Consider the following 18,366-nt stretch of genomic DNA (forward strand, 5'->3'; position numbering starts at 1 on the left):
ATAATCAGTGCCCGGAGCGTGTTCGTTCCGGGTCTGATTATGGTCGACCGCAGGGCGGGCGGCGTGTGACTTCACGCCTCCGCCCCTGTGTGACGTCACGCCCCGCCCCTCAATGCAAGCCTACGGGAGGGGGCTTGCATTGAGGGGCGGAGCGTGACGTCACACGGGGGCGGAGGCGTGACATCACACGCCGCCGGCCCTGCAGTCGCCGGTAATCAGTCCCGGAGCGAACACGCTCCGGGGACTGATTACTAACGGGGTGCCACATGCATGATCATGGGGGTCCCCAGCGGCGGGACTCCCGCAATCAGGCATCTTATCCCCTATCCCTTGGATAGGGGATAAGATGTCTAAGCACCGGAGTACCCCTTTAAGTTAATCTAGGGCACTGCTTCTGGCTCTATTGTATATGGAGATACTCCACAAGCACTAATGTGTATAGAAGGCACCCAGTTCTCATTTGCTGTGCTATGGTAGGCAGCAATCGGAATGTGATGTTGACAGACGCTTTTGTTTTATTCGCTTGTTATTTCTGTATTGCAAAACATTGTTTACTTGTACAGTTTGGTAGCCCTATAGGCAGAGCCGGCCCTGTCTGTGATTAAACTACCCTGAAAAACAGTTTAATCCTAAAAAAAAGTCACGCAAAAAAAAAAAAATTCAAACAATTGTTACAATTCATATGTTATATTAATACTTATTTTACCTGATTGATTGAAGACACATTCAACCTTAGCTTCTGGAGAACAAGTGCTGAAAGAGAAAACATATATGGTTACATTAAAAGCAAATATCTGATATTATTTTACTGTTTATTTACTGGAACGTGTGCTATAACCTTTATAATATCTGCATTGGCTAAACATTTTAATCTGCGTCATTAACATTTGACTTCCATTTAGTTCTAGACTTGTATATACAATTATGTGTGAATTATGGGAATAATTTTGCTGCCACTGGTTTTCTCCCAATGTTCGCTTGGATTTCCTTCACACACCCAGGTTTCCTCCCATATCCCAAAAACATTAGGTTAATTCAAATGAAGATCGAAAGCCCCAACAGGAACGGGGACCGATGTGATTGATGATAATATCTGTACTACACTGTGCAATATTAGTAACATACTTTTAAGGCAAAAAATGATCTAGTCCATCCAGTCCAGCCTATGATCCTACAGTGTTGTGTCAATGTTCCTCACCTTAGGTAAAAGAAAATCCTTCCTTACTCCAAATCTGGGATCAGAATAAATTTGTGTATCAATGGCCTTTCCACATAATCTAGTTACTATAGCTTGTACACTCCAGAAAGCATCAAAGCTCCTTGTTTGCTCCATTATTAAATGCACATTGACCATGCCTACTGACCATTGTGATTCTTACCAAGTGGTACAGTTCTCAGTAGTGGGCACGTTTTCACCAATATCGTAATGAGTTTTGTTAATGTAACAGCCACATTCCTCCTTAGTCACACATATTTTGTTTGCCTCATCAAATATAGGCCTGTCCACCGGACAAGTAGGATAACAGCCTATAAAATACAGATTATACAGTGACTTAAGATACAAGTATAAAGACTCACAAATACCATTATCGCAATCTGATTCAAAGGACATATCTCACGCAGAAAAACTAAGTTTTAGAATGCGGGTGGTCCAACCGTTGGGACCCCCCGCGATCTCCTGCATGGGACCCCGGCTCTCCACGGGAACTGGGTGTGATGACCCGCACAAAGCAGCGCCCGGACCTCTCCATATATCTCTATGCGAGGGCTGTTTGGCTTTCCCTGACTCTCCCATAGAGATGCATGTAGGAGATATGGGGGGGGGGGAGGATTGGGGATACATTTTCCTGCATAATACTTCTCCTTTAATAAAAATACTATACATCATATCCCAACTACTTGTGCTCTAGAGAGAACAGTTAGTAGGTTACAAAATGTCCTAACAGGGGTATTCTGATTTTATCACATGAATGTATTTATTGTATGCAATATTCCAATATAGTTGATCTATCAGTTTATCTCGGCTTTTTTTTTTTTTTTTTTTATAGCCGTTGACTTAAAATCTGCAAATTTGTTATGAAAATGTGATGGACCCATATCTGCAGGGTTAGGGACAGTGGCAGTACAGTTATCAGCTCTGTTTTGCATCCATGTGTCCATCACATGACTGGGATAGGTTTATATCTACTGGAAATAAACAATTAAGTTTCTTTCATTCAACAAAGATCTTGAAAACCACAAGGAACTTATACAGAAGGTATGTTAGAAATAATGTTTTCCTGATACAATGAATAGGCATTGTTTGCTTTAAACTTTAATATGCATTGGACAGACTTACAACTATATAATTACTAAAACCTTTCCAAAAATAAACTTTTTGGGCATTGGTGACCTGTAATATATTACGCTGCTTACCTTCTAGGTATGTAATGGTGACATTAGTGTAGACGTTGTTAATGGACCGGCATGTCTGAATGCTGTGGTTGCCACATGGGTGATAGTGCCATTCACATTCATCTTTAGGATTGTAGTAGTCACAAAATATGGCTAGTGAAAGTAAAGAAAATTTCCTGTAAATTCTTTAGATATATGTCTTCACACATTACCAATGTTGTTTTAAAAGAAAACCATATCTAAACTGTGTGAACTTACTCTAACCATGGACAGACAGGTGATCTACCATGCCCTACAGAAACTAATGGCATATAATTCTAAAAGCAACCTGTGGCCCTATGTGATGGCAGGCTATTGGAAGCAAAACTTAGGCCGAGTTCACGTGAGTGCTCTGCTGGTAAAGTCATTTAAAACTACAGGATTTCAGTGGAGAAAATACTGCAAGCAGTAATTTTCTCTCTGCTCAACTCAACTGCAATACAACGGACACCTGGTGGATACCCCACAGACCCCATTCAATGTCAGTGGGACTAGCTGGAACCCAGTGGTGTCGTTGTGCTCCGACCAGGGTTGGATTGCCGGAAGAAAGGAAAACATCGACCTGGACGGAGTACAACACTGATGTGAACTTAGCTTTAAAGCGTACCTGTCAGATCCTACAAAAAGAAATATATATATATATATATATGTGTACTCAGTACTCAGTTACTCAGTACCTAATCCTGACCATGTACATGTAATTTGTATGCCTCTCTCACCTATAGTTATTATTAAAATACCTCTTTTCATTAGCTCATAGTGTTAGAAATCCTCTCAGGAGATGAGGTGTGTCCCTCCTTGTGGTGGTGGGAGGTGATTGGTGTATGGTAGAAGGGGCGTGTCCCTCCCTTGTGGTGGTGGGAGGTGATTGGTGCGTCTGCTCATGGAGCCTTGTCCATGAGTCATCTCTTGTCTATGACTCATGGAAAAGCTGATGCTGTTGCAGGACTGGTTAGTGTCCCTGTAGTTATGAGGACCCCTAGTGGTGGTTTTTTAGGATCCGTTTTTTTATTAAATATTCAGAAAAATGTAAACAGCCAAAAGGTCTTTAATTTTCATCAGTAACAACATATACAAATCTTGTGTCTGTATTAAATCTGGCCTGGCCACGGATCTGATGACCAGACATGACAGCTGCCAGTCCAAGTCATCAGGAAGGCTGTCAGGCCAAGACTTGCACCCATGTTACATGTTCATGTGGATCTTTTGTTTTTCGCATAAAATTAGGGGGAACACAAGAACAGTAGGGTTTCATTGGTGCTGTATTGTGGCTACATGCAGTACCTGTGCTTAAGGACTTAATCTCTGATATATTGTTAACCTTTCAGCATACTAGGACTCATGAACAATTTCCCACCTATGCCATGGTTTTACTATGTCCTCAAAGTAATAGTAGTTTTTACTTACGGCATATGTCTGGGGTCCTCCAGTAGACACAGGCTTCTGCTTTGGTACATTCCTGAGCATAGGCAGCGACAGCAGTACAGAAGCATTCACAGTCTCCCCCGCTGTCACATGAGCAGGCATCATTTACACAGGCCTCATAAAATGGTTTTGGATCAACCTTAAATAAGTAGATTCAATGAATTTGCTTCTATTCAAAAACATATTAAAACAACTCAAAGCAAAAAATTAAGGGGCTTTTCAAACTTTTCCCACCAGCCAAACCATGAGCCTGGGACTCACCAGTATTTGACCTTTGTAACAAAGGAGGGACATGCAGAGCGATCAGTGCCAACCAAAAAGCCCTCAGTATAAACTAACATGCCCCCTGTACCAGCCTCATAGTCATCTTTACATTCATGCCTTATGTCACTTGAAGATGGTTAACTTTATCATGATGTCCCTTAATGTCTTCCTGAATGAAGTAACCGGAGATAGATAACTTCCAGTATATAATAGCACTTTCTCCTGGGAAAGAGGATTTGTCCAGCTGATTTGGGGACACTTGGGGGGCATATTGTAGCTTATTAGGAAAAAAAGAGTGCCTCAGAGTCCAAGCAACATTGCACTTGAGTCATTTCTTTATTGTAGCAGAAAGTCTTAACACCTTAAGAACACAGCCCATTTTGGCCTTGAGGGAACAGACAATTTTTCTTTTTGTGTTTTACTTTTTTCCTCCTCAACAATAAAATCTATATTTAACTGTTAAATAAATTAACACATATTGGTAAATAAGACGATAGAAGAAACCGGCACTGGGTTAAGGGCTTGTAATCCCACGGCGGGTGCTCTACTTCTCCCAAGACCTGATTCCTGGCCTTATCAATCAATAATATCAAGATAAGTAGAAAGCTTGAAAAAAATGTTTCATTGTACACTGGTAGGTGAAAAAACAGCTTTTTTGATTCACTGGATATTATTGACAAATAAGGTTATTTTACTACCTTTCTGTGGTCATGCTTTTGATGACAACCGTTGTTGTCTGTTGTATTCAGCCCAATGTCCTGTCTAGTTTACATCCTGTTCGTGTGGACAGGAAACTGTAGCTAGGAATCTAGCAATTTCTAAGTCCTTCTCTCTATGTGGAAGGGGTTATAGTAAAGAAGGTGTAGTGGGAGGGACATAGTGTCCTGTACACAGGAACAGGAAGTCCTTTACAGGATGTACCCCAGACAGGACGTTGGGCTGAAGACAACAGAGCAGACAGTTTGCATCAAAAGCAGAAGAAAAGCATAAAACACTACAGAAAGGCAGTAAAATAACTTTATCAGTTTATTAGACAGTTGAAAATAGGTTTCGTTGTTTGTCAGAAACTCGTTTAATACAATTTATGAGCATGACCGTTTACAAGCAAGAAAGAGAAAACAGTGTCACTTGTATATTATACAGGACAGTCTTGCCTTACCTTACTATGGCAGACTTTAAATACTTGGCTTTTGATTAGTCCGCACTGTTTTTCTGCCCAGGAGTGGCGATGTGGTTTCTGAGTACAAGGATTGACAATATCTGATGCATCAGGACAGGTTGCATCAGCTTTCCAGCTGTTTCCAAATTCCAGCACATTGTTGACTTGTAACATATGTCTGGTTGTAAGGTCATTTTGTGAGTTGTCATCAAAGTTCCCACATAAACCACATAGTTTTCCCTACAACAAAAGAAAACAAAAAAAAAATAGGTGGCAGATTAATAAAAAAAAAAAACTGTACACAGTCAAAATCTGCAAAAGCTGTGGGCTAGGATAAATATGTGTTGTCTTATCTGCTTTATATCATTCCTAGAAAATTGGTAATCAGTTTGGAGAATGTATTTAATCTGATTTTATATGCAAAGCAAAATAACCACAAGGTACTTAGCGAACACAAAGAAAACGAACAGGAAAGAACAAAGCCAAGTTTGGCTAGCATGATACAAATATCCATATGTTTGTGATTATAACAATGCCGTGTTATACCCAAGAAAAAGAACAAAAGAATGAATAATGGAACAGATCACTTTCTAGAATGGAACTAAAGGAGATAACAATAGCCAAGGGTTGTGCTCTGCTACCTTTTTTCAGTGCCATTGGTAGTAAATAAAGCATTGGTCACACAGGCACTAATGCTCCGTTTACATGACATGGGCCACTGTTAGACTGCTTTTTTTCTTTCCTTGTGTAAAGGGAGAAGTAGTATGCCTGCCTGACCACCACCACCACCACCAGTGGCAGTGAATAAGAGAGCCAAGCACAGTGAATAGAGCTGTGATTATGCAGGGGTATTACCGCTCCATTCACACTATTCTACTGACCAGTGGAGGTCCCAGTGGTTGGACCCCCAGTGATCATACATTTACCACCTATCCATTGTATACTATAGGGACCCTTATAAGTCAACTTTCTTTATTGTACCTTAAACATGATCTTTCCCCTCTTGTATTACTCTGCTACTCCCTTATGCTCTGACTTATCAGCCAAACATTCACAATTCACAATGTTTAGTGCAAGAAATGATGGGGAATCAGGGGTTTATGCACCTGACTGATAATTTTCAGCTAACAGAGACTAGTGCTGAGACTAGAGTATGCCAACTGCCCGGTGATAACATCACTTACTGCCACAGCCACACAGTGTCAGCTGTAATAAGTGAGAGATCCAGCCACTAATACTATTAGGGATCCTGGCGGCAGCTATGGTAAGCAGCCTCTCCAAGCAGCTTCTTCAGGAAGTCACCCCATTGGGAAGCAGATGAATAGTGTAATTTAATGCTATATTCGACTTTTGATGGCACATGAGAGGCCATTGTAAGTTGAATCAATCATATGTCAGGCCATAATATGTGTAGAAGTAGAGAAACAAAAAAAAGAAAACCGGGAGACAGCACCTTGTGTATTACCCAAGTGAGGTGCGTATCTTATAGACAGCAATAGATGAAAAACACACAAGCAGTCAGTCTAGGTGGCCGCTCACCTCAGGGATAAAAGTCATGCGCATATCACCCTTATTGAGGGGTAGGAAGAGCTGCTCAGCCTGAAGGTCACAGAAGGGGGGCCACCCGACCTGTTGTAATGTAGGTATAGACAAAGGAAAAAGGACCAGGAAACCAGGCACTGCTTCATCCAGAAGTCACTTCAATGAGTGCGAGATGGTATAATAACTAAAATGCTTTTATTATACATACAGATACAGGATTATGACGTGTTTCGGGACTGGCTTGCCCCTTCCTCAGATAATCTAAAGGATTTATGGCACCAGCATGCCTTATATAACACAAAATGGGGGATAAACAGGTCAAGGGGTGGGAATGCATGATGTCATTTCCAATTGCAAACATAACCATAAAAGCTACAAAATAGATTTTGTACATCATAAATAGAGCAGCATTCAGTGCATAACATGAAATATATGTGAAAAAAACTGTAAAACATTAAAAGCATAGGCCATTACATTAAGCTCTACTATTGCATCCCGGTAGTAATAGATGAAAGTGAGATGCTGGATGACACCGCCTCTGCTGATAAACAAATACAACATGTGCCGGAGAGATCAATACAGCTGGAGTCTCTGAGCAGTGTCCGGAACCACAGACACATCACTATGCGTGTGGTCACATGACTCATAATAGGCAATCACGCTATAGGAGGGGTGTACCAGGATTGTTCTACCTCTTTACATATTTTATACATTTTTCGATCAGTGCCATTAACCTTGATGCTACTATTTATTTTATAATCACCTTCCGAAAATTACGCTTTTATATATATGTATATTCTTTTAACTGTGTTACCATCCTAACATAGTTTTAATACATTCATCTACTGGCCCTCTGTTTCTTTGTGTGGCCATTATTAACTAGGTATTCGCAATTTTTTCATGATATCTGACATTGATTTATTCCTATTCAGTACATTTTTTAACTTTTCTTATACATCCTCTTTATATATATAATTAACCCTTTTTAGTAGGGATCGATCGATTATCGGTTTGGCCGATATTATCATCCGGTATTCACGATTTTGGACGTCATCAGTATCGGCCACTACCTTGTCGATAATGCCGATAATGCCCCGATCCACCCAAACGCCATTGCCTCCCCGAACCCCGGTTTTATAATTAACTGTTCCCGGGGTCTGCGCTATTTCTGCTTCCTGCGGCGTACTGCACTATTGCTGTGCACTGCTCAATGACGAGTGACATCCTCAACGCGACGTCAACGTCAATGCGCACAGTGACAGCTCAGGACGCCGCTGGAGCCAGAAGTAGCGCGGACCCCGGGGACAGGTAATTATAAAACCGGGGATGGGGGAGGCAATGGGGCAGCGGCGGTGGTTGGACTCAGGACTGGCAGGGGAGAGAAGCGGGCGGGGGCGGTCTCTGGCCAGAGGAGAGGCAGGGGGGGACAGCGGCAGAGGTGGTTGGACTCAGGAGGACCCCAGGACAGGCAGGGGTAGAGAAGCGGGTGGCGGCGGCGGTCTCTGGCCCCGCAAAAGCCAGTGCAGTTCATTGATTCAAAGCGCCCGCTTTAAATCATTGATCAGCTGCGGCTTCTGCATGCGGGGGGGGGGGGGGGGGGGAAATAGCCGACAACTTATACCGGGATATCGGTAGTTGTCGGCTATCGGCCTGAAAGTTCACAGATTATCGGTATCGGCCCTGAAAAATAAATATCTGTCGATCCCTACTTTTTAGCTCACTCTAATTTGATCATGATGATTGTGGTTTACTGGAATATCCCTAACTATATCTATTGTGCAACCACATCCCTTTTTCTTTTAGCCAAATATGTCTTGCTCTGAATAATTCAACTGCAGATAGTATGATCTACTAGTGAAACACACTATTAGCTAAATATACAATCCCACCCAGTTTTATGTATTCATATATGTTTCTTTCATCTTGCAGATAATACATCACTGCATCACACCACGTTTTTCCCAAGTTCCCGTATATGTTTTCATTATAGAAAAAGTATGGAACCGTATTGAAAACCGTATACATAGACAAACAATTGAATACTGTATGCACCCGGATGCATCCAGTTGCTTACGGTTTGCTTGCAATACGTCTTTTTCCCGTACTCAAAACCGTGGTTGACCATGGATTTTGTCTCTGGGTTAAAAATCGTATTGCAACTGCATATGTTTTTTTTAACATGGACATCAATGGGAAACGCACATGTATACGTTTCCATATGGGAAACTGTATACGGTTTTTACTTTGCACATGCACATTTGCATCCTAAAATTTAAATGTAAAATGTTTTATTTATTTTAAATAAAATTTTCAATAAATTTTTAATTAAAAACGGACGGAACCGTATGCACTATTAAAAACAGTATACGGTTTAAAAACACATACGGTTTACTTTTCCCAAATGTTTCCACATTCCATTTTTTTTTTTGCTATAATGTTTTCTTTAGAAAAACTGATTGAAAACAGTATGGCAAAAATGTGGTGTGAACCCAGCCTTAGATTGCCGGCTAGACTGTGTGTGGAGACAACCCGCGATCATATCTCTTCTCTGCGCACAGCATAGAGATCGCCTATGATCGCTTCTGTTCCCTGCTCACAGCACGGACCGGCCGGACAATACACACCTCCTGTAGCGTGATTGGCTATTATGAGTCATGTGACCACACGCATAGTGATGTGTCTGTCGTTCTCTCCAGCAGTTCTGCACATGTTGTATTTGTTTTTCAGCAGAGGCCGTGTCATCACGCTTCTCACTTTCATCTATTACTACCTGGATGCGATGATAGAGTTTAATGTAATGGCCTATGCTATTAATGTTTTTAAAGTTTTTTTCACATATATTTCATGTTATGCACTGAATGCTGCTCTATTTATGTAAATTGTGTTTTTTAGCCTTTATGGTTATGTTTGCAATTGGAAATGACATCATGCATCATCCATTCCCGCCCCTTGACCTGTTTATCCCCCATGTTGTGTTATATAAGGCATGCTGGTGCCGTTAGGAAGGGGCAAGCCAGCCCCGAAACGTGTCATAATCCTGTATCTGTATGTATAATAAAAGCATTTTGGTTATTATACCATCTCGCGCTCTTTGAAGTATCTGGATGAAGCAGCGCCTGGTTTCCTGGTTCTTTTTCCTTTGCCTATACCTAGCGCCATGATATGTCAGGGGACCGTTTATTTAGGTAAACCATTGTTCTTTCGGGGCTTAGGGTTCAAGTGGGCAATCCTTCTTAGTACCACAGTTTTAGCAAGAAATCTCCCTTTTTTTTTTTCTAAAACCTTGTGCTATTTCTTCCCTTAAAGGGTACCTCTCATCAAATAAACTTTTGATATATTTTAGATGAATGAATGTTGAATAACTTTCCAATAGCATGTTAATGAAATATATGCTTCTTTCTATTGTATTTTTCCCGATCAGTCCTGTCAGCAAGCATTTCTGACTTATGCTGGAGTCCTAAACACTCAGAGCTGCCAGCCTGCTTTGTTCACAGCCAAACAGGCTGTGAACAAAGCAGGCTGGCAGCTCTGAGTGTTCTCCTTTGTGAACAAAGCAGACTGGCAGCTCGTAGTGTTTAGGACTCCAGCATTAGTCTGAAATGCTTGCTGCCAGGACTGGTAGGGAGACCCCTAGTGGTCATTTCTTCAAAGTGGAAAATTAAATAGAAAGAAGCATATTTTTTAATAACATGCAATTGTGAAGTTATTCTGCATACATTAATCTATAATATATCAAAAGTTTTTTTGATGAGAGGTACCCTTTAAACTAACCATTTAATTTAATTTAATAGTGTGTCCTTCGGTAAGGCAATGTTGCCATGTTATTCATGTGTTTTGCATCACTGTACATGAAATAAAATCTACCTACCTTATATGCAGGTGACACCTTGATGAAAATAGTGGTTTTCCTATCCCAAATGAGAAGAATACCATTGCTTGCTTCAATGACCAGGTAAATCCCCACTTCACGGGTTAGGTATTGTACACGCTTCACACCTTCACCTACTGTTTCCTCTATGTGTTTGTTTTCTAACTTCAGTACAATGCTCTGGAATAAGTCAGAATATAACACAGGGTGAACTTTACTTCATAATTGTACACAGTTTATAGTGAGTAAGGAGTATTACTGACATCTGTCCATAGATTGTGTCCAGTACCGCAGCTCACTCTGTTGAGGTGACTATGCCTGAGATGCAGTACCTTTGGATAGGTGTGACACCATTCTTGGAAATAAAGTGTTTCTTTCACTGGTCTTGTGTAAACATGGCTCCTTAAAGGGGTACTCTGCTGCTCCGTGTTTGGAACAAACTGTTTCAAACAATGGAGCCAGGAGCTTGTGACGTCATAGCCCCGCCCCCTCATGGCATCACACCCCACCCCCTCAATGCAAGTCTATGGGAGGGGGCGTGATGGTTACCACGCCCCCTCCCATAGACTTGCACTGAGGGGGTGGGGCGTGATGTCATGAGGGGTTGGGGCTATGATGTTACGAGCTCCCGGCTCCAGCGTTCGGAACAGTTTGTTCCAAACACTGAGCAGTGGAGTACCCTTTTAACTGTAGAATTAATGAGGGTGTTTAGCATACAGGAACAGTCCTTCAATGTTGAACTTATCTGTCTTGAAAATGCCATAGAGTAACAATAAAAGTGTAGTAATAACAGTAAAGGTTTTAACATAGAGCATATACAATCTGGATTGTATGGTTCCCATGTCCGTCAGAATATACACTGTATAGTGTCTATTACATCTATTTCTTTGCGTTACCAGGCCTGAGACTGCAAATAGAGGGAGGGGTTCCCTTTAACAAAATTTACATTAAAGCCTTTAGTATGCCTATAGCTTGCTTGGTTTGGTTTTCTGTTCCACTGTTTACCAGATTTGTAGAACCTTTCCATAAGGATAACCCTGTTCAGGTTCCCTTTACCCTTTAGGGAAGCCTGAGTTGATACTTGGTGATCCATAGCAAACTATTGTACGTATGCTTTTAACCTGGGCCCACATCTCACAAGTTATAGCTATATATAATGCTTTTTGGATCTATGAATTTTCCTGCAGTAGATTATCATTGACACTTTTATCTGTGCGTCCTCTATACATGTCACAGGGAATATTCATGCTTTTTGTAGTTTGAAATAAGCTATAATATGAATTGAAGTGAACCATATGGAAGAGTAACCTTCACTTTGAGACATTTTTTTATGTACTGTATATTGAAATGTTTTTGTCTGAGTATTATGTTCTTCTTTGACTTGGTATAAGGTCATTGTATTATGTTAACATGACAATTTTTGACATGGTAAATAGAGAATGTTTCCTTTAAATGTATCCAAAAAAGCAAAGGTGCAAAAATTGCAAATAATTCCAGCTCCCAATAAATCGATAAAATCCAAAATAATTAAATCCTATTAAATGATACCCAAAAATAGTGAGGTATAAAAACAAGCAGAAACACAGACGCGTTTCTAACCATATGGTTCGAAACGCGTCGGTGTTTCTGCTTGCTTTTATACCTCACTATTTTTGGGTATCATTTAATATGATTTAATTATTTTGGATTTTATCGATTTATTTGGAGCTGGAATTTTTTGCAATTTTTGCGCCTTTGCTTTTTTGGATACTGTTCATACCAAGATATGAGGCTTGGATTTGTATTCCGTGCTTCCTACATCATTTGAAGTCTTTTCCTACCAAGAAAGATTCATAGGCGGTGAGCTGGTTTATTTTCTACATTGACTTTCCTTTAAATGTGTTATAATGTCATAAATATTGGATCTATATAAAGTAAACAGTAACCATGTTAATAAAAAGAAAAAAATTAATAAAATGACTGTTTATTATTTAATGTAACATCTATAAAAAAAAAGTCAAAATACATACCCCAAGGAAGACTTTTATAGACTTTGAACAAGTAACGCCAGTGGTGCCACATGGGATGTTTTCTGTAATGATGCTAAAGTTGCCAGCTGAATGGTTAGGACCACAGTAATCCTGTAAATAAAGTTACATTGGTGGAAAAAAGTAAAGACAAGCACTTAATATTTCTCTGTTATAAAGGTAGAACTTAAAGACCACCGACACTACCAAGGAGCACAGAAGGGCCTGGTTTCTTTACATGATCCTTGGGCCAGCTTTATAGTTTTTTATCATGCACTAGCTTATCAACAACCAACTACAAAGGGGATAGCTTCTATCTGGGTTTGCTTTCCCTCTGCAGGGGTCCTATAGTGCCCGTGTGGTTATAAGGAGTATCTACACATTTGAAGAGTTCCTATTTTTAATTATTAATGTTCAAATTATTATTTTTTTCCTATACAACAAGTACAGATTAATCTTTCCATGTTTTGACTACCCAGTTTATTTTTCACTTGTTCATTTTGGATCCTTTAACTAAATTCTGCACTTTTGTCAGATATGAATAGTGCAAATTCCTATCATATCTACATATACCGAGAATGACTTAGGCATTCATACCTAGCAAAATATTTACTTATTTAATAAAAAGTAATCTTTTACTTACTTTTAAAGCTATACTAAATACAACCCCACCTTCAGCTAGCAAGGTTTCTCATTCTAGTATCGTGTATTGTCGTATCACGGATGCCTTCTATTATTTTATGTTATTGCGTGAGAAAACACCAAATCGTAAGAAGTCTCAAGATTTTAGATTAACATAGTACATAATAATACATGGACAAATAGTTCAGATACATGAACAAATACTAGAGAGACCCAGGGTGGGGTTCACATGAGCAGATAGTTGGTATGTAGAATTGTATTTCTTACCTGAGCAGCAACAAATTCACAATTTCCATCAAAGTCATAAAATTTTTCATCAAATGTGATATAATGACCGTTCCCATAGATCGTACATGTTCCATAACAGACAGCATTAGTACATGTCCATCTTCCTCTCTGACATAAGCTAGAAAATAAAAATATTCCGTTAGATTTATTTGTATGTAAGATAAATAATAATCTGACTTCTGTTTTTGACACAAATTATTCAAAGAATCACAACATCTTTTTTAAATAAGCCATTTCTGACTGCAACCAAAAGGCCACTGCTGTTCTGTCAAATCCACTCTACTATATGGATAAATCTGAGTGAAGCAGCCCTTTTATTAAAGGGGTACTCCAGTAGTTTTTTATTTTTTTATCAACTGGTGCCAGAAAGTTAAACAGATTTGTAAATTACTTCTATTAAAAAAAATCTTAACCTTCCAGTACTTATCAGTGGCTGTATGCTCCAGAGGAAATTCTTTTCTTTTTGGATTTCTTTTCTGTCATGACCACAGTGCTCTCTGTTGAAACCTCTGTCCATTTTAGGAACTGTCCAGAGCAGCATATGTTTGCTATGGGGATTTTCTCCTGCTCTGGAATGTTCCTAACATGGACAGAGATGTCAGCAGAGAGCACTGTGGTCAGACAGAAAGGAAATTCAAAAATAAAATAATTTCCTCCGTAGTATACAACCGCTAATAAGTAGTGGAAGGATTAATCATTTTTTAATAGAAGTAATTTACAAATCTGTTTAACTTTCTGGCACCAGTTGATTAAAAAAAGGTTTTCCACCAGAGTACCCCTTTAAGTCAATACATTTAGGGCATATGTATAGGGGTTGTCTTTGTGAGACTATTGTTTTAAATTACACAACAAACTATTGATGATTTGCAATTAATGAAATATTATCTAATCAGAAGAATGTAGAATATCGGATTAAGTGCTGAAATATTGATTGTTTTTATTCAGCTGTGAATGGATTTCCAAGGTTTTAACATGACAATCTCTCCCTCAAAGGGATACTGCAGTGGAAAAAATTTTTTTTAAGATCAACTGGTGCCAGAAAGAACAGATTTGTATGTTACTTCTATTTAAAAATCTTAATCCTTACAGTTCTTATCAGCTGCTGTATGCTCCACAGGAAGTTATTTTCTTTTTAAATTTCCTTTCTGTCTGACCACAGTGCTCTCTGCTGACACCTCTGTCCATTTTAGGAACTGTCCAGAGCAGGAACAAATCCCCATAGCAAACCTATCCTGCTCTGGACAGTTCCTGACATGAACAGAGGTGTCAGCAGAGAGCACTATAGTCAGACAAAAAATAAATTCCAAAAGAAAAGAACCTGTGGAGCATACAGCAGCTGATAAGTACTGGAAGGATTAAGATTTTTTTTTAAGAGAAATAAGGCGGCTTTCTCACTATAAAAAAAAAACCTCCGTTATGCATGCACTATTTCTCCTGTTACTATCGCCGTCACAAAATGACGACCATTATTAATAACGGGCAATAATGGGTTAAAACGGCTGTTGAAAAAATCCCATAGACTATAATGGGTTTTTCTAACGGCCGTTTGACGGCCAATTTCCAGGGTTTTTATAACGGACGTTTATAACGGAGGTATTTTTATAGTGTGAAAGCAGCCTTATAAGTAACAAAGTAACAAATCTGTTTAACTTTCTGGAAATAGTTCATATAAAAAAAAATGTTTTCCACCATAGAACCCTTTTAAGATAGTCTGTAAGAGTGTAATATGAGGGTCATTTTTCTTCTCAAGAAAGAAGGAAGAAAGCCATCTCTTTATTACCACCTATTGGAGGTAGCTACTCTGTAAATCAGTGCCTGACCCATAATGGAGCCAAAATAATGACTAGGAATGATCAGACAACTCTGAATCCATTGGAAGTCCAGCCTTGTTTCCAATTCTTGTTCCTAAACTGGGCGTACAATTCGTGACCAGTGCAAAATTTGGAAATTGGGCTTAGCTTTCTGCTGACTGTTAAATAAGCAGAAACAGGGATAGGAGAGGAGAGGAGCTATTCCAGTCCTCAGCACCTCGGGGCTTTGGAACATCTCTTTGACTCCATGTACCAGAGAATATAAGTATTTTCCAATGTAATGGATGCACAAACAGATATATGAAAAGTACAAATTTTCTACCGGTGTCAGCAATTTGGAATGTGAATTGCAGCTGACAGATTTCCTGTAAGGACCAAGAAATGCACTCATTCCTTCTAATGCTTTTGACAAAGTCCTTGTGTAATTTAAAGGGATGCCTCACATCTTTGGATGCTAGTTTTGCTTAAAATAAGCGTTTCTAGATTTGTATCTTCTCTTCCAATTGCATTCCTTATGTTCCCCCTTTTCTCTGTTTTTGTACAATGGTAATAAAATAATCATGTTTAGAATCACAGTAAGAGTTAGATAGTTTATGTCCTTTTGCATACTTGGCTATCTATAAGCTGAGGACTACCAATAAGAGAAACTTTCTAGTCAAACTCTGAACCCTTGAGATCACCAACATAATTCACAGAATAAAAAATGTTCTCGGAAAAGCTGGAAAACAACAATGAGCATGAAATGAATGAGAGCTGAAACTATCAAATTGCCAGGGATGTCTATAAAAAGATAGAAAATAATCTTTAGATGTATTTCAATTCATAGAGGAGGTGGACAATGCTAAAACATAACTTTTAATAAAAAAAAACCACTAAAAGGATCTCTCACAAACGTTGAGTAACAAGGATAACTTGTATTAGCCAACCGAACAAAGGGAGGTGTCGTTTGCCTTATCCAAGTCCGCCTTGGACAACCAGTCATTATTGACTAGACATCAGTGAATAGTACCATGTATTGCAGTCCACTCTAACTTGAGTTCCATGAGGATAAATGTCTTCATTATGGACACAAGGGCATCTGTCTTCAGGGACACAACCTCCGGCTCCATCATCTAGAAGTCCATTGGGGCAAATACACCCTGAGATGCACTCTGTCTGGAACTATAGCAAAAAATGCAATTACACTATACAATTTTATCTTACATTATGCTTATTAATATTAATAATAATAATGAAAATAATAACAATTGTAATAATAGTCAATAATAATAATAACTTTAAAAAGTGAGAATCAACATACATATTCAACTCCCAGAGTCTTGCAGCTCCTGTGTACTGTGGCTCCTGAAAGTCCTGCATTGTCCTTGTTACAGTCAAAGTAGACTTTTCCCGCAGGGCAAGCTGTAAAGAGACATTGGATGAGCAATAATATTCATCCATTTTAAATTGTCATTTTTAATTATCTAAGTTTGTTTTTAATAGCATTACAATAACTATAACATAATATTATAGGAAATAAATATAACAGTGTAGTATTATCTTACTTTCATTGGCATGGGTGGAACAGATAAGTTTTCCATTATGGCAGGAGCTGTTTTAGAAAATAGTGAATTATATTATTAAAAACTTCACAATACTAATGAATGCCAAAAGCTCAATCAAATCAGTGTCATGTTAATATACTGTATATTAGGTATTTGTAACTTTATAGGTGTAACCATTATGATGGTTAGTGATAGTTTACTACTTTATATGGTAGAACAACTAGGTGTTTCCTTTGTAATATTACAACTCTGTGGCATACACTTACCAACGCTCATCATGTTTGTAGATAACATCTAATGGCTTCACATATGTGCCTTGGTAATAACAGGAACATTTGGATATGTCTACACATTGATCCTTCTCATTCAGGTACTCTCCTGCAGAACAACCACAGCCATCTACTGGACTGAACACACTGGTACAAGCCTTCTCTCCCTCTGCCAGGGATCGGCAAGTGGGCTGGCATGTGGTTAAGTTATACAGATAAACTTGGGTAGAGGGACAAGAATTGATGTCCTTGTCTGTAGGAAAAGAAAGGGGAAGACAAGGTTTTGTGTCTTTGTATTGTATGCATTACATTGGTTTAATGCCTAATCATTTGTGTAGTAGATAGTTTAAAGAAATATGTTTTCAACTTTTTAAAGATATTACCTTAATTGATTCTGTCTCATACTAATCCTCTAATCCAACAGGCAGAAATAATAACAGACACAAAAATAGTGGAATGCAATTACATCACGTCATCCCACTTCCTCATGGGTGTCAACTTTTATAAGGCTCCACCCCTGCTCAAACACCCACACATATTTAATCAAGGGAGACATTTAAAAAAAAAAAAAAAAAAAGACAATGTATTGGTGGTGAGAAGAGCAAGTAATGGGATATTAGTGTCATCCAACATAAAAAGGAGGCTCCATATGCATTATTATGTTATGGGTCTCCTCCTCAGTATGCCACTGCTAATAATAATAAATGTTGTGGTGATGGATGTTGTGCCTATAAAACAGCCTATAAGATGTCCTTACCACAGATTCCCTTCTTCCATCCCCACAGAATGATCCCTTTAGCAGCGCAGGCTCTGACGTAGGAGGAGAGAGCTGCGCACATGCACTGCTCACTGTCCTTACAGTTACATGAATCATAGCGGCACCTCTGAGGGCGAAAAATAAGAATAAATTATAGTATAGTAAAGAATAGCTGAGGTTGAAATTGTACACAAAAATTTTTAACCAACCTTAGCATATTCAGTAGGGTCTATTGTAGAATGACATTTGGCAAAGGGAGACTCGTCGTTTTCCATCTTAGAGCACCAGTAGTCTGCGTAATTTTCTGAAAAATAAAAGGAATTCTCAATTTAAATATCCGAAGAGAGAAAGCAAAAAC

At 39.1% G+C, this 18,366-nt stretch overlaps 1 protein-coding gene across 1 annotated transcript in view; it reads right to left on the bottom strand.

The window, feature by feature from the left end:
* Positions 1-18,366, bottom strand: part of MUC2 (mucin 2, oligomeric mucus/gel-forming) — a 112,185-nt gene that overhangs the window by 79,328 nt on the left and 14,491 nt on the right. The window contains exons 14-27 of the mRNA XM_056528178.1: positions 18,218-18,312; positions 18,009-18,135; positions 17,249-17,504; positions 16,983-17,029; positions 16,739-16,839; positions 16,448-16,599; positions 13,607-13,745; positions 12,701-12,811; positions 10,692-10,871; positions 5,282-5,521; positions 3,841-3,997; positions 2,416-2,547; positions 1,380-1,527; positions 723-753 (exon numbers count right to left, since the gene is read on the bottom strand). Coding sequence (XP_056384153.1) covers positions 723-753; positions 1,380-1,527; positions 2,416-2,547; positions 3,841-3,997; positions 5,282-5,521; positions 10,692-10,871; positions 12,701-12,811; positions 13,607-13,745; positions 16,448-16,599; positions 16,739-16,839; positions 16,983-17,029; positions 17,249-17,504; positions 18,009-18,135; positions 18,218-18,312 — 1,916 coding nt within the window. The remainder of the gene's footprint in view (positions 1-722; positions 754-1,379; positions 1,528-2,415; positions 2,548-3,840; positions 3,998-5,281; positions 5,522-10,691; positions 10,872-12,700; positions 12,812-13,606; positions 13,746-16,447; positions 16,600-16,738; positions 16,840-16,982; positions 17,030-17,248; positions 17,505-18,008; positions 18,136-18,217; positions 18,313-18,366) is intronic.

Source organism: Hyla sarda, chromosome 6 (genome assembly GCF_029499605.1).
Source record: "Hyla sarda isolate aHylSar1 chromosome 6, aHylSar1.hap1, whole genome shotgun sequence".
Classification (NCBI taxonomy): Eukaryota; Metazoa; Chordata; class Amphibia; order Anura; family Hylidae; genus Hyla; species Hyla sarda.